This window comes from Astatotilapia calliptera, chromosome 9 (assembly GCF_964374335.1).
Source record: "Astatotilapia calliptera chromosome 9, fAstCal68.1, whole genome shotgun sequence".
NCBI classification, from domain to species: Eukaryota; Metazoa; Chordata; class Actinopteri; order Cichliformes; family Cichlidae; genus Astatotilapia; species Astatotilapia calliptera.
In genome coordinates, this window is record NC_137430.1 from 29337729 (window position 1) to 29363258 (window position 25530).

At 40.9% G+C, this 25530-nt stretch overlaps 1 protein-coding gene and 1 long non-coding RNA gene across 4 annotated transcripts in view; one reads left to right on the forward strand and one right to left on the reverse strand.

Annotated features, from left to right (window-relative positions):
- LOC113029417 (uncharacterized) overlaps nucleotides 1–21473 on the forward strand; it is a 34518-nt gene extending 13045 nt beyond the window's left edge. The window contains exon 3 of the long non-coding RNA XR_013911480.1: nucleotides 20658–21473. This is a non-coding gene — a long non-coding RNA (uncharacterized LOC113029417). The remainder of the gene's footprint in view (nucleotides 1–20657) is intronic.
- On the reverse strand, nucleotides 1630–12087 carry LOC145419361 (uncharacterized). 3 transcript variants are annotated; one of them, XM_080306596.1, is made up of 4 exons: nucleotides 11719–12087; nucleotides 5734–5839; nucleotides 3087–3683; nucleotides 1630–2761 (listed from the first exon to the last, which is right to left on the reverse strand). In XM_080306596.1, exons 2-4 carry the CDS (start codon nucleotides 5749–5751, stop codon nucleotides 2189–2191), a joined length of 1188 nt encoding a protein of 395 aa, XP_080162722.1. In that variant the 5' UTR covers nucleotides 5752–5839; nucleotides 11719–12087; the 3' UTR covers nucleotides 1630–2188. The 3 variants fall into 3 exon arrangements, with proteins under 3 accessions (XP_080162722.1, XP_080162721.1, XP_080162723.1); XM_080306595.1 differs by having other exon boundaries at nucleotides 10993–12087; XM_080306597.1 differs by lacking the exon at nucleotides 11719–12087 and adding an exon at nucleotides 9353–9477.
- Nucleotides 21474–25530: the final 4057 nt, after the last annotated feature.

Consider the following 25530-nt stretch of genomic DNA (forward strand, 5'->3'; position numbering starts at 1 on the left):
AGTCTTCACTCTTAAGGGAATAATTGAACAATTGAGAAACTCAAATTCTGTGCATGATATCCTTTCATCCTGAATTATCAAGGAAAGTTTTGAGGAAATTGGGCCTTGCATCTTATTTTTAATGAATTTATCATTGTTAGTGGGCTGTGTCCCAACTGCTTTTAAACATGCGGTAGTGCACCCTGTTCTTAAAAAAAGTAAGAACTTTTTTTGCAGAGGACACAATTCATTGTTTTTAACACTTAGTTTCACTTCAGCTCTGTGTTTGTTATAACTTTACTCTTCTGTGCGGCTGACAGACCAACAAAAGCACATGCGAGAGAGGCCCACAGACCAGCTGGACCACATACGCTGTACACTGGCTTCATCAACACCAGAGCTCTGGGCAGGTAGACGGGCCATCCCCAGACTGCCAGCAGACTGCAAACGTGCTCTCCACACTGAGCCATAAATTATGGCTGTACAACTCATGTTACATGTTACAATTAGAGAAGTCAGAAAGACCGATTCATCTTTCTTATTAATGTAACCGCTGCATTTCCTCACTTCTCTTATCTCACCCTTCTTCTTCTGCTGAGGCTGCACAACACGAACCTTTGAGATGTGGAAGAACAGGAAATTCTCATCGAAGAAGATCCAGTGTTTGAATCTGGTCTAGGGCCTTTCTGTCTGGAGTCTTCCCATGTCTGCTTATGTTCTCTCTGGTACTCTGGCTTCTCACAGTCCAAAAACATGCATAGGGTTAGGTTAACTGATGATTTGAAATTGACCGTAGGTGTGAAAAGTAGTAGGAAAGCTCCTAACTGAGAGAAGTGACCCAGAAGTATCTGTGTAGCAGCCACAATGAATCAAGATCATGAGCTTTATTAACTGATCAAACTCTATTCTTTCATCTTCTGTATCATTCAGTTTGCATTGGTAATGCCCATTATTGTAATGCTTTTTTAAGATGAGCAAAACTTTATTTTACTTTGGGTTAGCTGGGATAAGTGATGGATGGAGGGAATTTTACTTCAGCCACAGAAATCCTAAACAGGAAGGAGGAGCAGAGTTACAGTGGATCACTATCCAGCAGGGAAACAAGATTTATTTCAATTTCTTGGCCATGAGTGAGATTTACTAAGTGGGAAAATTAGGGTGATGACACTGTTCCAGAGTGATCTATTAATAGTGCACCAATTTACATTCAGAGATGCATGCAGCCAGTTCATTTCAGTATTAAACGGCTTTCTACCAACAGCAGCACAAAAACAGCAGATTTGATCATGGAGACACTGAATCTGCTAAACTAATTAAAACATTGTAAGTTCAGGTCTTCAGTTTACGTTTCTTTGTGAAAACAGCACAGCAAAGGAGACTCTGTGAAGTTTTGATATAAGGGATAAATCTTCTGAACGAACCTGCTGGGACTGTGTGAGGTCCTGAGGCTAAGAGTAAGGATTTATCCACAGGAGAGCTGCGTTCTTGCAAACCATCCCACTGTGTAAACCTGACATCTGTGGAACAGCTGAGCTGTATGATGTGTACAAGGACACAAAACATTATTTACCATCAGATCCCGAGCCCTCCATGTGTTAATCAAGACACTGCTGCTGTGCTACAGCCATAAATAATGAATAAATTAGGAGCTGAAGCTAAAAGGACAGTTTATTTGTACCATCTTCATGTGAACACATTCAAGAACATCACAGATGAAAGAAACATTAAAAACTTCCACACTACATAAAGGAAGAAAAATAGTTTTTCTTTCAGGTGGTTTCAGAAAAAACAAACATCAAACACCTCCAAGACTCTTTGAAAGAACTAAAAACCTTTATTCTCATGGTCCAATCATGAGTGAACTCCCCGATGAAGCCTTGTGTGCTAAAACATGTCAGAGTTTAAAGGTTAAACATGAGTTTCCAAAACGTTTTGCTGGAGAACAATGAACTATTTGACTGAGTTTCAATTATTTACAGACGAGCAAAACCAGGACAGAGAAAAAAGGACAAAACTGACTCAGTAAAACGACAGAAAATAAGACCCCATGTAAATCTGTATTATGTAGAAGTTCAGCCCAGCAACCAGTTCAGTTCAACACAAGTTTAAATGATTCTATCTGAACTCTGTGGAGCCTGATCTCAAGCTTTTTGAGTCTGACACTGAAACCAGAGGATCTTTCTGTCTCTTCAGATTCACTGTGATCCAGTTATGGGAGTGATTCCAGCCCTGAGTGATCACGCTGATGTTTGCACAGAGCAGACAATGAGGTGAATGTTTTGGCACATTGGTAACAGTGAAACAGTTTATTAGTAACGTGGGATCGTTTGTGTTCGGAGTATGAACTGAGATTCCTGAAGCTCTTGTCACACTGGTCACAGCTGTAGTTTCCTTCCATGTGTGTACGTTCATGATTGTTACGACTACATGAATCTGAGAAGCTTTTGTCACAGTGTCTGCACTTGTATGGTTTCTCTCCTGTGTGGACTCGTTTGTGTGATTTAAGCTCCCTTGCAGTGGTGAAGGATGACCCACACTGATCACAGAGGTGCTTTTTAACCCCACTGTGAATCAGTTCATGTTTTTTTAACTCACTTGGTGTGGTGAAGCTTCTCCCACATTCTTTGCAGTATTTCAGTTTGTCTCCAGTGTGTCTACGTTGATGTTTTTTTAGGTTCTTTTGCCAACTGAAGGTTTTTCCACAAAGGTCACAACGAAAGTCTTTCCCACCACCACAGTGATGACAGGGTTGAGAACTGGATCCATCTGTGTCGCTCTGCTTCTAAACAAAGACACAAAGACAGTGTAAGTCAGTCCTTCAACACTTTTATCCTGAACGTCGCCTGAAATAAAGAGCATCTCTGCAGACGTCCAATTATATTTGACTGTTTCAGTTAACACACTCAGTTTACTGGGCTGCAATAACTACAATACTACCACCATAATACTACAGTAATACTAAAATCATAACTGACATGAAAATCTGAATAATCACTCAGAGCTGCTTTTCCATGCAGTAGAATTGCTAACATGCTAACACAGTTTAATGAGCAGAGTTGTTCCAAACAGTCAGGCTAAAATGACAAGATAACAATATAAATACATACCTCACAGTAACTGCACTTGTAGAGTCTCTTTCTGGTGTGGATCTGTTGGTGTTCTCTCAGGTAACGTGGAGATTTAAAAGTCTTCTCACACAGGTCACATTTATAAGGTCGTCCCTCAGTGTGGGTAAACATGTGTTGTTTTAACTGTGTGTCTGTAGCAAAGTATTTGCCACACTGTTCACAGCAGTACACATCTTCTCTGGTGTGAATGCGTAGGTGTATATTTCGGTTCCCTTTCCGGCTGAAAGTTTTTCCACAGATGTCACAGCTGTATGCCTTAATTCCAGAGTGGGTAACTAGATGATCCTGTAAGCTGCTACTGCGAGTAAAAGCTCTGCCACACTGATCACAGCTGTACGCTTTAACTCCACTGTGGATGAGTTGGTGTGTTTTTAGGGATTCCTTCCAGGTAAAAGACTTTCCACACAAGTCACAGCTGAACGGTCTCTCTCCAGTGTGGATGACCTGATGCTGTTTTAGATGACACTTGGAAATAAAACCCATCCCACACTCGTCACAGGTGTGTTTTTTCTCTCTCTTTCTTCTGTGAGGTTTGTCGGCCTCCTGAGAGCGCTGACTTCTCGCTCCATGTTGGTCCTGCAGTGACAGAGATACAAACAGAGGCAGTGAGTGAAATGCAGTCGTGGAACAAACTCAACCTTCAAACTCCCTCCATTAACACTAGTTTTAAACCTGAAGGTGGAGTGTGGCACCAAACACCTTAAAGGTCTCTTATCCCCACCTGCTGGTAGTTCTAACACATTACATCCAACCTGCTGTTAAAAATAATTCATGACTGTTCAAACACTAAAATCATGCCCATCCCTCCTGATTGTACACAGATATATAAAAATGTATACATATATAATATATAAATATTTAACAGGTCTATACTTTTTTACATTTCCTGTTGCTGTTCCCTATTATATATATTTCTATAATTTTCTAATTTATTCAATGATAATAAATCAAATGTAACAGTTACCAGCCTGGTTCAGTGAAGGAAAATGTCAGAGTCTGATTGTAGCCTCAGGATTTCTTTAAAACTTTTACTCCCTACACATATCTGTATTTTCTACTCCTTACATTTTCAAAACAGGCTTGTTACTTTTGGTTTAAGCCATTTGAAGAGAGTAATTTCATCGCTGCAGGCATCAAACATCAAACTGATTTGAACCTAAACAGTAACACATGAAAGGCAATCCTGATCGTGCACTAATCACCAGGGTATGAAACATAAAAAGAGATGAAAGAGGCAAAACTGTGTGCAAAACATAGTCAAGAGTTAAAGTGGACCAATGTTCTTTTTTGGCACAACACCTGAATCACTGCAGGTGCTCATAAGTTGCCGTCACGGTACTTCAGCATCCAGCTAGCAATACAGAAGATGAGCAAGAATAAATGGATTCATATCTTTTAAGTGGCAGGTAATTTAAAACGCAGCATTTCTATCAGCTCAAAAAACATCAGCAAACACACAAACTGTTTGTGTGCGGTGTGTCTCACAGTGTGTTGCTGGCTAAAGGTCCAGCTGCTGCACATCACAGGGAGAGAAAAGAAAGAGAGCTAACTTCACTCAGAGATGGAGAAAGATAAGACACACAGGACAGGAGAGGAAGAAGAGAGGTTAGATTTAAAGGGAAGGACTGCTCAGTGGGATTTGATCAACTGGAGATTAAAGTTTACATGTAAGTCCTCATGTGTTGAAATCAGACATTGGGTCTGTACATGTGACATTATGTTTTTTCAGATTATGAAAGATGCTGCAAAACAATCTGAGGCAGATTAACTGTGTTATTTAAAGACTGCATGAAGATCCTCTGCAGGTTAGTGCAGGATAAACAGGTTCGTTTGCTGAACTGTGATGGATTTAAAGTAAAGAACAGTGTGTGACTGGTGCACAGTGACTGTGGTGCTCATGTCACAGTTAGATTACATCAAGTGTAGCAGAGATTCATTTAAACTGAAGCTCATGATGCTGACATTCATTCACTGAGTTCCACCTTCATACCAACAGTATAGTGTCTAATATAAAGACAGTGTACTGTCAGTGTAGAGGATGGAAATCAGCCAGGACAGCTCATGAAACATCTGCTGACATCTGGTTGAATTCAGTTGTGTACATCCACAGAGAGCAGCAGGTCAGCTGATCACAGCCTGTACTTGAAGAAAATCTACTGGAGCTCTCAACAGAAATTATTGTGAGCTGTGATTCTTTTCCCCACGCTGAGCCACTACAGCTGATTTTAGGGTTCCCACCTGCTCAATCCCACTTTAACCTCTTCCCTGCTCATGTTCCTGTTTAGAGGCAAAGTCACCCTCTACAATGTAGGCAACAGAAAATACACATATGTTTTATTTTCCTTCATTTTCTACTTAACTGATTCAAACAGAGAACCTTTATTAGAAATAAATAGTTTATACTTCATTTACTAATCTTAATTTATTATTACATTAATAAAGCACAAGGTTCAGTTAACTTTGGATAAAAACAGGTGGTAAAAATGTTCAAGGAGCTACTTTTACTTTCTTACTCTGATTACATTTCAGAGCCTGTACTTTTCCACTTGAGTAAACAAGTTAAATCAGTACTTCAGCTTTTGATGGCATATTTGATGGAGTACTTCTTTACACTAGTATCTGTCACCTTCTGTGTTGAGCTCATTGTTTCCTCTGTAGTGACTCAGCTGAGTCCAGATGGCTGAAAATGTTCCTCTGCTGCTCCGTCAGACTCTTCTCCTCCTGCTGATCAGCTGGGACACAAAACAGATCTTTGTTAGGCTCCACACTGCACTGAAGAGTCAAAGTGTCTCATATGTTCATCTGACAACACAATGGACATATTTTAGTTTCCCTTTCACCTTCATGTTTCCCTCTCACCACATATCTAAACCAAATTCATGACCAGCAGCTTTTACAACTGTGGCTCCAGCAAACATCAGCTGATAGTACAAAGTAATATTAAATAAATTCTAACAGCTTATCAAGCGTAAGCGTGCTGATGTTGTTTCGCTGTTTTCCTTTCTCTGGCGCAAAGTGGACGATAAACAAACAAGAGAGACGGGACTTGGACAGAAAAGCCGATCAGCTGATCATTGAACAGTTTCATGATTGAAGTAGCAACAGGAGAGGGAGGGGGAGAGAATGAGAGGAGAGGCAGCTGTGCAGCAAAGACACAGAATAACTCCAGCTTTGTGTCTGTTTTTTTTTTTTATTCTAGCTTCTAGAATTGCGTTCTTTTTCAGCTCAATACGGATCTATTGTAATTGGCCCAGCCCAGAGTTGATCATGACCAATTGGCTAATCCACCACCTTACACTGTTTACACTGTTACAAAAACAAACAAACAAAAATGAAAAGTCACTGTTGGGTCTGTGTTTCCACAAGCCCCGCTAATTCTAGAGACTTATTCATCATGAAGAAAACAAGACAGTCGATCGATCGATTATTTGCGCAAGGGAGGCCTCATCTGTGTCCACTACGAAAATGACCCCCAGATCTGACCTCCTGCTGCCTTTTATTGGGAGACAGTTCACACAAAACACGTCAGAACAAAGCCACGCCCCCTTTGTTCTAAGACAAAGCATTTTATGTATATGTGTGAACTTCTGTGAGAGTGTGTGTGTGTGTGTCAGACCTCCTGCTGACCAAAGGGTCATAAACCCAGGAAGCTTACATAAAAAGAAACAGATCTTTCCGGTAGGATGCATCTACAATAAAACCTCCCCCAGTACAGAGTGGTTGGAGAGGTGGTCAGGATCAAAGGAATGGCTTTGATCCTACTGCTTGAACTAAGACTGTACAAATTTAAGAAACACAATGGCAACATTCAACAATTAGACTTAACAGTCACCATCGGCCCACCGGGCAAATCCCCGGTATGCCCAATGGCCAGTCCAGTTATGCGGTCAGTTGGTGGGTAACATGATCTCCGAAAACGTTAGATCACTTTGCAAATAGGTGATGTCTTGATAAAAGAAGCAGATATTCGAAGTTTACACAGCACCATTGTTACCTGAAAACATCTTAAACGTTTATTTTGTCACCCAGAAAGAGTAATATTTCAAACTCCGCCACTCTTCATTCCTCTGCCACTGCCTCGCTTGTAGTGATGTGCAAATCATGAACAAATCGTTCAACACTCGAGAGTCTGTTTACTGCAGGGGTCTCAAACTCACATGGGCCGCGGGCCACTTCTGGGACCGTCATCTAATTGGAGGGCCACTTTAGTGTCCTAGCAGTACAAAATAACAAACACGAAAACACCCACTAATATTTCCTAAATTTTAGTGTTTTGTTTGGTTTATTTAATTCCAAATATTGTGTAAGACAAAATGGCAAACATGAAGGGAATTTTTTTCTCACTCTTAACTATCTGAAGCCTTTAAGTTTCATTTGTCATATGCAAGTTAGCACAGGATCAACATTGCAATGAAATATATTTGACGAGCAGAAGACAGTCACTCAGCAGTGTAGTACAATATAGTACAGTAGTTTCATTGAACTACCAAATAAACAGCTCTTTCTGGCCAGACACGTGGAAGCACCTTTGCCACAAATTTGTTTGTATTTAACAAAATAAAAATGCAGGCATAAGCGTACACTTTAGTTTTCAACTGCAAGTGAAAATTGTTTTCTTTCCAAATAAATCTGTCACTGAACTAACACAGCCAATCCCTCAACATGTTTGCACTCTCTTGTTACCTCGGCCAGGTCCGCGGCTCCAAACCGTGGTAAGGAGACCTCTGGCTAATACTTTGGGGGCTTGTAGTCGGGAACTAGCTTTACTGTCTGCGTCAACTTTGCTAGCGAGAGACAGAAAGAGGCATTGAAAGGCTGCTCCAGCAGAACTTTATTGTTTCGGAGGAAAACATGAACACGGTGTACAGTCGAGTATTAACACTCGACTGTCCCTCCCTCATGCTCACACACACACAGCAGGAGGGGCGGTCCCACACGTTCTCCCTGCAGCAAGGACTACACCGCCCATGAGGCTACAGTCTTAAAGGGCCATGCCTGTAACGCTCTGCCATCGTATTAAATCATTTTTCGTATAATAATTAAAAAATAATAATTTCTTCACATCAATATGCAAGTAGAGGTGACGTGGGCCGCAAATGGCGGGTTTGAAAGCCCTGCTTTACTGACAAATGACTCATTGACTCATCCCTGTTGCTGTTAGCAAACTAATTTCATTAGTAGAAATATATCTAGTTTAAAATTATGGAGAAAAACAACATTCAGTTTCTTAACATAAACATTTCTGCTGTGAACTGGAAGAAAAAACCCTGAGTAGAAAGCTCACATCAAGACAACAGCTCCTCGGTTCACAGTAGCACCGATTCACTTTGGTGAGTGACTCATTGAAACTCGATTCAGTAAAAAGAATCAAATTTACCATCGCTACTCGCTTGAGTTTTGGACGAAATGCATTCTGGGATTTTTGCATTTCGTCATTTCGAGCTGATTGGAGACCAAAACAGCCAATCAGATTTTTTTGCATCGAAGTCTGTGATCGGCTGGTTTTGTGGCACAAATATAACGGTGTACAGCAGGGGTGTCCAAACTTTTTTCACTGAGGGCCACATACATAAAAAATATAGGAGGGGCTGGGCCACTTAATAGAAATTAGGTATATAACCTTAACTTTAGTGTATTAAAGTTAGAAAAATCACTTAAAAGTGGTCAAATGTGTTATATTGTTGAATATAATTAAAGACAAAACTGCCTTCATCCCAGCTTTCCATAAATGGATCTTTATTGATTTATTCAGAAAAAGCTTTGGTAGCTCATTCTCAGAACAGCAGCCTCAGATTTCTTCTTAGACAGAAGATTTACAGCACAGAGGAAAAGAACAATAAAGGGGAAAATGGGACGGGTACATTTCAAGTTTGTTATTTAAGTTATTAGGCTTAGCAACACACCTATTAACGTTCGTTTTGAAACAATTATCAACATTAACAGACTGAACCGGACTTAATAACAGGAGTGCATATAATTTTAGTAAACTATTCTGGTGAGTATCAGCTGCGCTGGGAATGTAAATCGGGCCATCCAGCTGCGGTGCTGATCAAGGAGCAAATCTGCATCAGATGAGATCAGCTGACTGCATGTGAGTTTTACAGCGATGTGTAGTCTGTGTGTTAACAAGAAAAACGCATATACGAAAAACAGAATTGATGCGCATTATTGATATTTGAAGCATGTGTACCTGCACATGCATGCTTATTAACACACGGTTACTGTTGAATATATTTTTCACTCACCTAAAGCGCTCGTGCTCTCGTCCACTACCCGCAAAAAAAATAGCAGCTGTGCGGTGTCTGTGGCATCGGTGCTCTCATCGCATGCGATGGAGTAAAAATCAAAAGCACAGCACAGCCCCACTCCCCCCCATCATCCTGACTGACACCCCCATCACCTCTGTGGACTCATTCCGCTTCCTGGGTACCACCATCACCCAGGACCTGAAGTGGGAGCCCACCATCACCTCCGTCATCAAGAAAGCCCAGCAGAGGATGTACTTCCTGAGGCAGCTGAAGAAATTCAACCTGCCAACACGGACGATGATGCAGTTCTACACTGCAATCATCGAGTCCATCCTCACCTCCTCCATCACCGTTTGGTACGCTGGAGCCACTATCAGGGACAAACAGAGACTGCAGCGTGTTGTGCGCTCTGCTGAGAAGGTGATCGGCTGCAGACTCCCATCTCTGCAGGACCTGTACACCTCCAGGACACTGGGGCGTGCAGCTCGGATCTCAGCTGACCCTTCTCACCCTGGACACAGTCTGTTTGACCTGCTCCCCTCAGGCAGGAGGCTCCGGTCCATTCGCACCAGAACCTCTCGCCATAAGAACAGTTTCTTCCCCTCTGCTGTTGGACACATGAACAATAACCGTATGACTGTTCCCACCACTAACACATGACCCTACGCTGTGTTCACTGCATGATTCCATGTTTGGCACTGATCACCACCTGCACTCATGTATATATCTTTCAACGTAGCACTTTTAATTCTTATTCCTACTTTTATTTTTTCATGTCTATTTAATCGCAATTTATGACACTATGTTTGCACTGAAGCACCGCAGCAATTTCCTAATGTTGTAAACCTGCTCAACATTTGGCAATAAACCCCTTTCTGATTCTGATTTCTGATTCTGATTTATCAGACATTTGCAGTTTAATGTTGGCTGATGAGTCATCAATGCGTCGCACAACTGGATTTCTGGACATGCTGACGTTGTTGAAGTCCTGCACTTTTTCCGGGCACATTATTTCGGTGACTTTAATGAGGCCGTGTTTTAAGAGGTCTCCATCTGAAAAAGGCTTGCCATGTCTTGCGATGAGTTGGGCGACCTCATAGCTGGCTATTTGAGCCTTTTCCTGGACAATTTGAGCACGAAAAAAAATCATTGTTGCTGACCCTGCAGGAGAGCTACCCTTTGCTTTCATTTCTGCTCCATCTCAGCACCAGTGTAGGATGCATAGGCCTGATGTTTGGTTTCATAATGACGTAGTACATTATACTCTTTCATAACTGCCACAGTTTCAGTGCAGATCAAACAGATACACTTCCCTTTGAATTCTTTGAAGAAATATTCACTCTCCCACCGTGTCTGAAATTTTCTGCACTCACTTTCTACCTTTCGCTTCTTTGGTTCTGCCAAGTTTAGTAACTTTCTTCTGTGATTGTCCTTTTTGGTGGCGCAACTGACTTGATCAACAGCAGCTCCCCCTGTTGTTAAAACTAAGAAGTGCAACAAACTCAAGCAAAAGTTTAAGTGCGCGCCATATTCTATTGTATTTATAAAATTACTTGCGGGCCAATTAAAAATTGATCGGAGTTTGGACGGATCAATGTTACTTCATGAACTCAGATCAATGTTACTTTGACACTTACCTCTAGATAGGCCAGAACAAAAAACTGAGAAACAAACAGCAATGAGCAGGAACTCTGTAGCTGTGTCCCAAGTCTATAAGAGCACCTGGCTGCAGCCACTGTGGAGCTCCACAGTACCTTCCTTCTTCTTCTTCAGTCAAGTTTAACGGCAGCTTGCATCCAAAACTGTTGTATTACTGCGATCTCCTGGCTGTTAACCGTCAGTCACTCCTGAATCCCCAGATCCTCTTGATGAGACCAGTACTTCTCAAAAAACGAAAAACCACCACTTTCCCTTCACCATGACTTAACTTATTAACCACTCACAGTAACTTCCACGGTATCCATGCGTGTTTATGGCTACTGTGGAGGTCACGTGTATCCGGTTACTGTGGAGCTCCACAGTGGCTGCAGGAAATGGGCGATAGAAAACCGATCGGTGCTCATGCCATTCCCAATATGCGCTGGCAGACGTCGGGGCAGCATGAGTACCAGCATTTTTTTTTTTTTGCCGATGCCCGTGATACCGCCCGTGTCTAAAACCGCTACTGCCGCCGGTGTTCCAGATCTATTGGCGTTTAGATCAACTGGCGTTAGTCGAACAGATGTGTGGCAGAGCTGCTACCGACAAACCAGCAAGAAAACGCCAAATGTGTCAACTGTGACACTTGTGAGGTTATCTCAAACACACTCCGTCAGTCGTGATGCTGTTGAACAACAAAATGTTTAAAAATGTGGCGAGTTTACCTGGTGATATCCTCATGCGCGACGCGATCGCGAAAACAGCAAACAAGTAACACCACGCCGACGTTGTTCACAGGAGAGCAAGAGTAAACGATCGGGAGACTCTTGTCGTCGTTATCGTTCCCCTCGCACGGTTTATTTCTCCGATTTCAGCGTTTTTGCTTCGCAACTAAAGCGAGCAGTTTACTTTGTGCACTAACATGGAGTCGAATCAACCAGCGCCACCTCTGGCCAAGTGCCACAGCCTACAGCCAGATCAACCTGTGACACACATCTGCAGCACGTTTGAATTCGTGTCATGCACAACACATTTGTACCTTTCAATTGTGTCTGTTTGTGCGTCATGCAAATAAACCTTTGAAAAGAATGAAATGATATCATATATTCCTTATTGGCCTACATTTGTACAAAATTCCAAATTATATACACAAAGTCATAGAAATCACCACTCCAATTGGTCATTATGATTTTGATATTCTCTTTTTCCATAACAATGAAGTACACCTTGGACAAATATGACACATCAATATTTCATTAGTGTTGTCACATCACATCCTGTAAGCATCGTCTGTCTGTGTCTTTTCCCTGGAAATGAATATTTCCAGCCAATACAGGCAATCCATCAACATGGCTGGAGAGTTATATATGTAAAAGGTTAACATATGTGTTTAAAAGTTGAAATGTGTGGCTGGTAAATCTGGATTACACTAATAGTTAAAAAGTTAAGAGATAAAAAGACTTACGGGGATGTTAGTTCAGTTTATGCCTTCATACAAGGAAAAAAGGGAACACCCCAGTTATATTTTGGTCTTTGTTATATCGTTCAGTGTTGATTCAGTATTTTCTAATTACACTTTACATCTTCCATGGCATTACTTAAAAAATATCACTAGGTGGCGCATAGCGGCCAGGAGGAGCGTAAAACCCCCCTGGGAGGCAAATCTGCAGAATAAATCCTGCAGTTGAATTGTAAACAAGTTCATGATCTGTGCCTCTTTATTTCAATACACAGCTGTGGGATCTAGGATCGCACCCCTCCCAGGCACCTGTCACATCAGGGGGGCAACATATACAGTCTGTATAAGTGTGGTTAATCCAATGAAGATTTGTAAGGAGATGGCAGTTACTGTGAATTCACAGCAGTTACACAGTGATTAGTAATAAACAGCCAGTGAGAGTGAGTGGATATAAGAAAGTCAGTGACTCAGGTGTGTCGCTTGGTTTGTCATCTGTTTGTGAGACTGGAGGAGACGTAGAAATCTTTTGTTTTAAATCTTAGTTAGGAAGGTTCCTGTTTGAAAACAAGCACTTTTTGTGAGAAATGCAAGAAGTACATCTGCAGAAAGTACACAGTTACATTCTGTCCATCATGTGGACAAAATAGAAAATGTTGAGCATTGAAAAACTGAGAACGTTGGGCAAGTTCAAAAGAAATGTGTTTGTAAGAACGAAAAACCAGATTGTTCCTAAAATAGTTATGGAAAGTCTAACTGTTGTATGTCTGTGTTCTACATGTTTATCTAATGGAAAATAAAGTTGCTATTGTTTTATTGCAGTTTTTGGATAATCCTGAGTGGATTTACACAGTATGGGTCAAAATGACCCACAACAAAATCAATGTCAATTGTTTGTTCTTCAACATAATACAAGGGTTGATTTCCAAAACTTGCTTATGATCTTCAATTTGTAGCAGATCCACTATCACACAGCAGCTGGAGCAGTTTCAAATGGAGGTCAGTCCACTGCTGCCACCTGTGGCCAAGTACCACAGCCTACTACTAGATTAACTTGTGACACATCTGCACCTGTTTCTAGGATCACATTAAGTAGAGGCTGAGTGGCTGCACTTACCCCTGGTACATCCAAATCTACCCACAAACATGTTGAAAGATGCAATGCCAGCAATGTGGATTGTCAACGCTAAAAACAATCAGTAAGCAAAGACAACAGGGATCAATTCTTTCTGTTTATTTAGCACCCACAACATTTGTAGCTACCTTCTGCACAGGGGAAGTCCACACACACTGTGTGGTACCACTTTCCACAGAAGGTGCATTCGATCTGCAAGACTGAATGAGATTGTCAGAGTCATTGTCTGACTGTTTATTACTAATCACCTGCTGTACATTCACAGTAACTGCCATCTCCTTACAAATGTTTATTAGATTAACCACACTTATACAGACTGTATATAACAACCAACTCTAAAATGTTTGTTCACAGAGAAAAGTCACAGACAGACTACGCTAACGACATGTGATGTTACAACACTAGTGAAATATTAGTGTCATTTCATTCTTTTCAAAGGTTTATTTGCATGACGCACAAACAGACACAATTGAAAGGTACAAATGTGTTGTGCATGACACGAATTCAAACATGGTGCAGATGTGTGTCACAGGTTGATCTGGCTGTAGGCTGTGGCACTTGGCCAGAGGTGGCGCTGGTTGACTCGACTCCATGTTAGTGCACAAAGTAAACTGCTCGCTTTAGCTGTGAAGCAAAAACGCTGAAATCGGAGAAATAACCACGATAACGACGACAAGAGTCTCCCGATCGTTTACTCTTGCTGTCCTGTGAACAACGTCGGCGTGGTGTTAATTGTTTGCTGTTTTTAAACACTTTTAAATGAGGATATCACCAGGTAAACTCGCCACATTTTTAAACATTTTGTTGTTCAACAGCATCAAGACTGACGGAGTGTGTTTGAGATAACCTCACAAGTGTCACAGATGACACATTTGGCGTTTTTTTTTGCTGGTTTGGCAGCTCCTGAAGCGCAAGACTGCCACACATCTGTTCGACCAACGCCGGGTGCGGTTGCTGGATTGGGACACAACTAAAGAGTTCCTGCTCATTGCTGTTTGTTTCTCAGTTTTTTGTTCCGGCCTATCTAGAGGTAAGTGTCAAAGTAACATTGATCTGAGTTCATGAAGTTTTCTGTTGCTCTCTGTGAGAGGGGGTGGGAGAAGACCGTTAAAGGCGAGGCTCTCCAGAATGTAGCAAAAACAGGAAACCACAGCTGTGTGTGTGTATAAGTATGGTGTTATATTTGTACCACTATTCCTAACGCACGTAAAAAAAAATTGCAGGTGCAAGTGTTGCATTTTGAGGAGAAATTTATTTTGATCAAAGAAAAGCTAAATTTGAGGGAGCAAAATTCATTGCTGAGTGCAAGAAAAATGTATTTCAGTGTTTGCTATTATCCACACACACACACACACACACACACACACACACACACACACACACACACACAATAGCAGCCCCTCTCGCTCAAGTTTTGCATTTGCGCTTGCTTGCAATGTGTTGCTTCCGCTCTCAACATAGCTGGACTGGCCCGGTGTTCACCGGTGGGCCGATGGAAGTTTTTCGTTTTAAATGGGCCGATTTTTTTTGTTGTTGTCTTTTTTCCCCTGTAAACAGTGAAAGGTGGGGGATTGGACAGATGCTGGCAGACGTGTAAAAATAACTCAATTGTTTGGTAGTGGCTATGGTGGAGCTTTTACAGATTCAGTAAAATTAGCAAGTGGTGGAGGCCAGCAGGTGGATGAGGGAAAGGGGAGGCGGAGGAGGAGAGACCCGAGGTGGCTGTGTGGGTGCTATGATGTTACTGGTGAACTTTATTTTATTCATAAGGTTAGTTAGTAGAGTCGCCTACCTCTGTAAAAAACGGAATCCTCTGGTATTCAGAGTTAATATTAGGCGTTTGGTATTGAGCTGAAAATAAACGCGATTTGTCCCGTACTTCAGCTACAATAAACAAAGACAAAAAGTTGGAGTTATTCTGCGTCTTTACGCTGTCAGCTGCCTCTTCTTCTCTCATTCTCCCCCCTCCCTCTCCTGCTGCTACTTCAATCATGAAACTGATCAATGATCAGCTGATCGGCGTTTCTGCTGCAAGTCCCGTCTCTCTTGCTTATTTACCTCCCATTTTGCGCCAGAAAGAGGAAACTAGCGGAGGTCGCGTTAAACAGCAGAAGCGCCTTTAAACTTGATAAGCAGTTGTTAGAATTTATATAATATTAATATCTAGTATCAGCTGATGTTTGTTGGAGCCACTGCTGCTGGTCATGATATCGGTTTGGATATCTAGTGAGAGGAAAACATGAAGATGAAACCAGGAGATGTCCTTACTGAATCATCAGAGCTGAACAGGTGATGGAGAAACAGGTTTACATGAATGGGTTGAAGAAAAGCTATGAACTGTTTCTGAGAGACAAATAACACCAGGATCCTTTTCTATGTAGCTGACAGCTGGTAACTGTGCAGGGGCGGATCTAGCAAAGTTTTGCCAGGGGGCCAGGTAGGGCATTAACAAGAAAAGGAGGGCACAAAAAATACTTTTCTTTCTTATTCTCGTTTAAAATTTCTCGCTTTTAACAAATAGTTATCCGAATCTTACAACCAAAGTTTTCATCTGATGTCAAATGTATAGAAATCCATTATTGTACATAGTAATTTTTTTCAGGGTCCCAACATAATTTCTTCAGAAGATAGTACTGTACATGATGCCAGTATTTTCCCACATTTTATAGATACTGCACCAGTACTTTGTGTAAAATGGCATCAAAAAGTCAGTTAAGTTTTATTCTTTCTCACCTGTCTTTCTGTCTCCTTTCACTTTTTAAAGGTTGCCATGTTAGAAAAAATATTTTGCCCTGCCATGCTGTTTATTGATGTGGTAAATTAATAGTTTATGAAAATATATCTAAATCTGTCATTTATTATTTTTAATATTTAGTAATAGTCAATGGACAATAGAAATTAAACTCTTTAAATAATAAGTACATTTTTTTAAAGACAGAGACTCTACAGTACGCAGCGGTAGCATCGCTTCCACAATGGAGCCCGCAATCATTTTTTAAGCTCACCTTCAGACGCTTTCTGGGGCAGGGATAGCTCAGTAGGTAAAGTGGTCGCCCCATGATCGGAAGGTCGGCGGTTCGAATCCACTTAACGGCTACCCTGAGGTACCCCTGAGCAAGGTACCGTCCCTACACACTGCTCCCCGGGCGCCTGCTTAGTGGGCTGCCCACTGCTTCACTGAGTGAATGGGTCAAATGCAGAGAAAAAACAAGTAATTTCCCCATGGGGATCAATAAAGTATCCATTATTATTATTTCTGTGCTGCTGAAGTAAAATCACGTTTTGCCTGCTTAGCAGGAGTTGCCGCGGTGTTATCCATGGATGATGAACAAGGATCACTCAGAAGTGTTCGTCTATGCTCTCGTGTCAGGCGCTTCAGTAGATTACTCGCGCTATTAACAGCAGCCGATAGTTTTTTCTCCCCAGGACATAGCTTACATATTACTGTAATGTTCTTCTCTGCTTGTTTCAGAAAAGTGAAGTGACGGGAATATGTCCATTTCATAAAACCGCCACTCGCTTCAGCCGAGTCCGACATCTTCCGCTGTAGAATACGACTACGCAGCAAACTGGCGCGAAATGACGTGCAGCTGCACTACAGAGTTTACTTCTATGTTTAGAAGATAAATTATTGAAATTAAATAATGATATTCAGCGAGTTTAAACAATGTAACGCAAGTACATTGTAAGTAACTGTAATTAAAATACCTAAAAATGAACAGTAACCAGTTACTCTACTTTTCAGTGGAAAAGTCATTTAATTACAGTAACGCGTTACTTAGTAATGCATTACACCCAACACTGATACCATGTCATAACTGCTTTAAGTCACACAGAATAGATATCAGAGCCTTAAACAGGCTGACTTCTGCTAAATGGGTCAAACTGGGCAGAAAGTATACAAACACATAACATCCTTATAGAATATGATGTAACACTATAGATCAACTTAGCTCAGAATATATAAAGCATATAAACAATTACAGAAATATGATGCAACAAACACAGCAGTGCTACTAATGCAAAATACTCAAAGCTTCATAGAACTGAAACAAACATTTATTTTTAGCTCCATTCTGCTGCTGATACATACTTTAGGTTTCTGAATATTAAACTTGTTGCTGCCTTTCATAGTGTGTAACTTGAAGGCCCTGAGTACTTTCTCCCACACTGAAAACACTGGGATGATAACATTATTTGAACATTACCTAATAAGACTGATTCAGGACACACAGTTAGTGATTTTAAACTTTCCTAGCAGTCCTTCACAAACAGGGAACAGTCTGTCTATTCTCTCCATCTGTCAGCTGCTGCTGGCTCCTCCTCTTCCTCACACACTGCTCCACACCCACTGCCGTGCTATGAATTGTGGGATATATGGGACCACAAAGTGTACACCGGACCACACTTCAAATCTGGGGAAATCGACGGCGCATTTGGAGTACACTGCGGATTGGGACAGCTGTCGTCGCGTCGCTGTGATGTAATAGGTCTCAAAATGCGTATTCCGGAGCGTGCGGTCGCTGGATTGGGACACAACCTATATCATCCGAATTGTCTACATTAGAAGTAATTACTTCCTCTTCTGCCTTTCATAGTCATGTGCGAAATACGGCTGTATAAATGGCAGGCGTCCAGAGAAAGGAAAACAGCGGATGTCGTGCTAAACAACATCAACACGCTTACGCTTGATAAGCTGTTAGAATTTATTTAATATTACTTTGTACTATCAGCTGATGTTTGCTGGAGCCACAGCTGTAAAAGCTGCTGGTCATGAATTTGGTTTAGATATGTGGTGAGAGGGAAACATGAAGGTGAAAGGGAAACTAAAATATGTCCATTGTGTTGTCAGATGAACATATGAGACACTTTGACTCTTCAGTGCAGTGTGGAGCCTAACAAAGATCTGTTTTGTGTCCCAGCTGATCAGCAGGAGGAGAAGAGTCTGACGGAGCAGCAGAGGAACATTTTCAGCCATCTGGGCTCAGCTGAGTCACTACAGAGGAAACAATGAGCTCAACACAGAAGGTGACAGATACTAGTGTAAAAAAGTACTCCATCAAATATGCCATCAAAAGCTGAAGTACTGATTTAACTTGTTTACTCAAGTGGAAAAGTACGGGCTCTGAAATGTAATCAGAGTAAGAAAGTAAAAGTAGCTCCTTGAAGAACATTTTTACCACCTGTTTTTATCCAAAGCTAACTGAACCTTGTGCTTTATTAATGTAATAATAAAATAATATTAGTAAATGAAGTACAAACTATTTATTTCTAATAAAGGTTCTCTGTTTGAATCAGTTAAGTAGAAAATGAAGGAAAATAAAACATGTGTGTATTTTCTGTTGCCTACACTGTAGAGGGTGACTTTGCCTCTAAACAGGAACATGAGCAGGGAAGAGGTTAAAGTGGGATTGAGCAGGTGGGAACCCTAAAATCAGCTGTAGTGGCTCAGCGTGGGGGAAAGAATCACAGCTCACAATAATTTCTGTTGAGAGCTCCAGTAGATTTTCTTAAAGTACAGGCTGTGATCAGCTGACCTGCTGCTCTCTGTGGATGTACACAACTGAATTCAACCAGATGTCAGCAGATGTTTCATGAGCTGTCCTGGCTGATTTCCATCCTCTACACTGACAGTACACTGTCTTTATATTAGACACTATACTGTTGGTATGAAGGTGGAACTCAGTGAATGAATGTCAGCATCATGAGCTTCAGTTTAAATGAATCTCTGCTACACTTGATGTAATCTAACTGTGACATGAGCACCACAGTCACTGTGCACCAGTCACACACTGTTCTTTACTTTAAATCCATCACAGTTCAGCAAACGAACCTGTTTATCCTGCACTAACCTGCAGAGGATCTTCATGCAGTCTTTAAATAACACAGTTAATCTGCCTCAGATTGTTTTGCAGCATCTTTCATAATCTGAAAAAACAATGTCACATGTACAGACCCAATATCTGATTTCAACACATGAGGACTTACATGTAAACTTTAATCTCCAGTTGATCAAATCCCACTGAGCAGTCCTTCCCTTTAAATCTAACCTCTCTTCTTCCTCTCCTGTCCTGTGTGTCTTATCTTTCTCCATCTCTGAGTGAAGTTAGCTCTCTTTCTTTTCTCTCCCTGTGATGTGCAGCAGCTGGACCTTTAGCCAGCAACACACTGTGAGACAAACTGCACACAAACAGTTTGTGTGTTTGCTGATGTTTTTTGAGCTGATAGAAATGCTGCGTTTTAAATTACCTGCCACTTAAAAGATATGAATTCATTTATTCTTGCTCATCTTCTGTATTGCTAGCTGGATGCTGAAGTACCGTGACGGCAACTTATGAGCACCTGCAGTGATTCAGGTGTTGTGCCAAAAAAGAACATTGGTCCACTTTAACTCTTGACTATGTTTTGCACACAGTTTTGCCTCTTTCATCTCTTTTTATGTTTCATACCCTGGTGATTAGTGCACGATCAGGATTGCCTTTCATGTGTTACTGTTTAGGTTCAAATCAGTTTGATGTTTGATGCCTGCAGCGATGACATTACTCTCCTCAAATGGCTTAAACCAAAAGTAACAAGCCTGTTTTGAAAATGTAAGGAGTAGAAAATACAGATATGTGTAGGGAGTAAAAGTTTTAAAGAAATCCTGAGGCTACAATCAGACTCTGACATTTTCCTTCACTGAACCAGGCTGGTAACTGTTACATTTGATTTATTATCATTGAATAAATTAGAAAATTATGGAAATATATATAATAGGGAACAGCAACAGGAAATATAAAAAAGTATAGACCTGTTAAATATTTATATATGTATACATTTTTATATATCTGTGTACAGCAGGAGGGATGGGCATGATTTTAGTGTTTTTTAAAAGTCATGAATTATTTTTAACAGCAGGTTGCATGTAATGTGTTAGAACTACCAGCAGGTGGGGATAAGAGACCTTTAAGGTGTTTGGTGCCACACTCCACCTTCAGGTTTAAAACTAGTGTTAATGGAGGGAGTTTGAAGGTTGAGTTTGTTCCACGACTGCATTTCACTCACTGCCTCTGTTTGTATCTCTGTCACTGCAGGACCAACATGGAGCGAGAAGTCAGCGCTCTCAGGAGGCCGACAAACCTCACAGAAGAAAGAGAGAGAAAAAACACACCTGTGACGAGTGTGGGATGGGTTTTGCTTTGAAGGGTTCACTGAAACAGCATCAGGTCATCCACACTGGAGAGAGACCGTTCAGCTGTGACTTGTGTGGAAAGTCTTTTTCCATGAAGGGTCACCTAAAATCACACCAACTCATCCACAGTGGAGTTAAAGCGTACAGCTGTGATCAGTGTGGCAGAGCTTTTACTCACAGTGGTAGCTTACAGAGTCATCTAGTTACCCACTCTGGAATTAAGGCATACAGCTGTGACATTTGTGGAAAAACTTTCAGCCAGAGAGGGAACCGAAATATACACCTACGCATTCACACCAGACATGATGTGTACTGCTGTGAACAGTGTGGCAAATACTTTACAACAGATGCACAGTTACAACAACACATGTTTACCCACACTGAGGAGAGACCTTATAAATGTGACCTGTGTGAGAAGACTTTTAAAGCTCCACATTACCTGAGACAACACCAACAGATCCACACCAGAAAGAGACTCTACAAGTGCAGTTACTGTGAGGTATGTATTTATATTGTTATCTTGTCATTTTAGCCTGACTGTTTGGAACAACTCTGCTCATTAAACTGTGTTAGCATGTTAGCAATTCTACTGCATGGAAAAGCAGCTCTGAGTGATTATTCAGATTTTCATGTCAGTTATGATTTTAGTATTACTGTAGTATTATGGTGGTAGTATTGTAGTTATTGCAGCCCAGTAAACTGAGTGTGTTAACTGAAACAGTCAAATGTAATTGGACGTCTGCAGAGATGCTCTTTATTTCAGGCGACGTTCAGGATAAAAATGTTGAAGGACTGACTTACACTGTCTTTGTGTCTTTGTTTAGAAGCAGAGCGACACAGATGGATCCAGTTCTCAACCCTGTCATCACTGTGGTGGTGGGAAAGACTTTCGTTGTGACCTCTGTGGAAAAACTTTCAGTCGGCAAGCCACCCTTAAAACACATCAACGTAGACACACTGGAGACAAACTGAAATACTGCAAAGAATGTGGGAGAAACTTCATCACATCAACTGAGTTAAAACGACATGAACGGATTCACAGTGGGGTTAAAAAGCACCTCTGTGATCAGTGTGGGTCATGCTTCACCACTGCAAGGGAGCTTAAAAGACACAAACGAGTCCACACAGGAGAGAAACCATACAAGTGCAGACACTGTGACAAAAGCTTCTCAGATTCAGGTAATCGTAACAGGCACGAACGTACACACATGGAAGGAAACTACAGCTGTGACCAGTGTGACAAGAGCTTCAGGAATCTCAGTTCATACTCCGAACACAAACGATCCCACGTTACTAATAAACTGTTTCACTGTTACCAATGTGCCAAAACATTCACCTCATTGTCTGCTCTGTGCAAACATCAGCGTGATCACTCAGGGCTGAAATCACTCCCATAACTGGATCACAGTGAATCTGAAGAGACAGAAAGATCCTCTGGTTTCAGTGTCAGACTCAAAAAGCTTGAGATCAGGCTCCACAGAGTTCAGATAGAATCATTTAAACTTGTGTTGAACTGAACTGGTTGCTGGGCTGAACTTCTACATAATACAGATTTACATGGGATCTTATTTTCTGTCGTTTTACTGAGTCAGTTTTGTCCTTTTTTCTCTGTCCTGGTTTTGCTCGTCTGTAAATAATTGAAACTCAGTCAAATAGTTCATTGTTCTCCAGCAAAACGTTTTGGAAACTCATGTTTAACCTTTAAAACTCTGACATGTTTTAGCACACAAGGCTTCATTGGGGAGTTCACTCATGATTGGACCATGAGAATAAAGGTTTTTAGTTCTTTCAAAGAGAGTCTTGGAGGTGTTTGATGTTTCTGTTTTTTCTGAAACCACCTGAAAGAAAAAGTTAGTTTTTAATGTTTCTTTCATCTGTGATGTTCTTGAATGTGTTGACATGAAGATGGTACAAATAAACTGTCCTTTTAGCTTCAGCTCCTAATTTATTCATTATTTATGGATGTAGCACAGCAGCAGTTTCTTGATTAACACATGGAGGGCTCGGGATCTGATGGTAAATAATGTTTTGTGTCCTTGTACACATCATACAGCTCAGCTGTTCCACAGATGTCAGGTTTACACAGTGGGATGGTTTGTAAGAACGCAGCTCTCCTGTGGATAAATCCTTACTCTTAGCCTCAGGACCTCACACAGTCCCAGCAGGTTCGGTCAGAAGATTTATCCCTTATACCAAAACTTCACTGAGTCTCCTTTGCTGTGCTGTTTTCACAAAGAAACGCAAAGTGAAGACCTGAACTTACAATGTTTTAATTAGGTTAGCAGATTCAGTGGACTTTGATCAGTTTTTTAAACAATATCTTTTAACTATTTTTTTCATTTTCACAAATAGTACACAATTACATAACATAATAAAGTGTTAATAAATAAAGTACAGAACAATAAAAAACAACCAAAAAACCCCCACCAAACAATCCAAAAACAAAGCAACAACAAAAACAAACAGACTGAGAACTAAGCACAAAACAAAACACCAGCTCAGATCCACGCAATCAATCAATCAATCAATCAATCAATCATTTAATCAAGTATACAATACAGTACAATGCCTGTGGTCCCAGTACGACGCAGTTTCAAATTCATTGCTTAAAACCTACATCGAACATCCCTGGTTTAAAGTCAACGTTATTCACAATAGGGGTGAACACAGATGTTAACTTCAACCTTCCCGTCGACATACTGACCACCAGGCCTAAAGTGTATTAAGTGTGATTTGATTTTTTCCTAGCTTGAACTAATATCTTCAAAGTTCTTAAAGAACAGTAAGACCCTTAATGGATACTTGTCAGCGGTTGTGTGGAGGCGAGGAAGAGATGACCCAAACGCAGGACTCACTGTGCAGGGTGATGATGATTTATTGGAATGAGTGGATAGACAGAGCAGGAACAAAAGGACCAACAGACTGAAAGACTGAATGGCTGGCTGAACTGAACACAGGCGGGAACGACAACATAACATCAACAATGACACGACAAGTAACAGGTGGAAACTGAGGGTTTAAATACACTGGCTAATGATAACGATTAGGGACCAGTGAGAACACAGCTGATCATAATAGAACTAATAACACACAGGAACCAAACATGAAAACAGGAAATGTGAACAGGTGAATAAACTGAACATGAAACAACTGAAAACACTGACTGGGTGAACACCCAGGAACCCTGACAATACTTTAAAAGAGAAGTTTCAATCCCCAACCAGATAGAGTGTGAGTTATTTGTGACCCAGTCATGAATATAGCACATGTGAGTACTCAATTGATATGTTCTAATATTTGGTAAATCTAGACCCCATACTGAACCTGGGAGTTGTAGTGTAGCCATCATACGTTTGGTCTGCGTTTGCTCCATATAAAAGACCTTAGCCAGCCGTTCAGATCCTTCATCACCGTATTTGAAAATATAACTGGAATCATTTGAACAGGACATAACAGTCGAGGCAAAATATTCATCTTAACCAAAGCTATACATCCTAGCCAGGAAAAGGGTAGGGAATTCCATCTCTTATTATAAATATCCCTAAGTATACAAAACCTGTGGGCGACCACTTGAAGGGTAAAGAAAACAGTCCAGTTGGCACTGAATTAAGGCTGCCAATTGGCATAGCCTTCTACTTAGTCAAATTTACTTTATAACCAGAAAATTGACTAAATGTATCAACAATGTTAAGTAAAGCCGGTATTGATGTCTCTGGATCAGAAATAAATATTAAAACATTATCTGCATATAAACTGATCTTATGCTCATAATCAATTTGCAAGCCCCGTTGTTACGCCCCAGTCTAGGGGTACAGGAACGTAGCATAAGAGTTAAAAAAGGAAGTGACCCCGCCCTGGTCCCCAAAACCATACACAGAAAAAACAATTTCTTAAGTAAATGGTGGTTTATTTATCTACACTGAAAACTAAGCTCCGGGGTAAGCAAAGGCCAAAATAACAAACAAAACAAGCTAAGTCAGGAGAAGAGGTGCCATCTAAAACCCTATGTGAAACAAAAACCAAACAAAAGACAAATTTTGTCTGTTCTTTGTCTGTTGTCTGTAACTCCCTAACTGAAATAAACAGGAGAAAACAGTAGTGATGTATCTTGTGTCTCGAAGCTTCGAAGCGTGTGTCGGGTAATCTCGGGGGAGTTTTTGAGGCTCGCTTTGATTACGTATGCAATGACGTTCGAGGCCTCGCGGGCAGTCCGTACCACATGACTGATTCAGGAACTGGCTCGCCGGTTCGCGCCAGATTCGAAATAAAATGGGCAGCAAAACACAGCTGATTCCCTCATCACGCTGTGTTGTGGAACTGGATTACCTACGTGTTACATAGTTACTTGAGCATTTCTTCTTCGATGGAACCAGCAAGGAAGAGATTTTTTTTTTTTATCTCATCTCTCCTAATATAGTATGCACACAGTAATAAATATCACAAGTACCATAATATAAATAAACAACACTACAGATCCTATAATCTGATTTCTTTCTTTTAGTTTATTAAAAAGTGAAGCGCCACACACTACTTTGTGTCATTATCCTGATGTACATAAGCATGATTACACAGTTACACAATCATACCAAAACTCTGTGTTGATAGTTTCCACTTTGTCTTTTGTATCAGACATACTGAGACGATATTCGTGATAAATAACCATGAAAACAATTTATTTATTCAGTTTAGCGGTTTACACATCACATCATTATAATCAAAGAGCCTGTTTCACTTGAATCGTCCACTTGATGGCGGAATAGAGCAAATGAAATCAC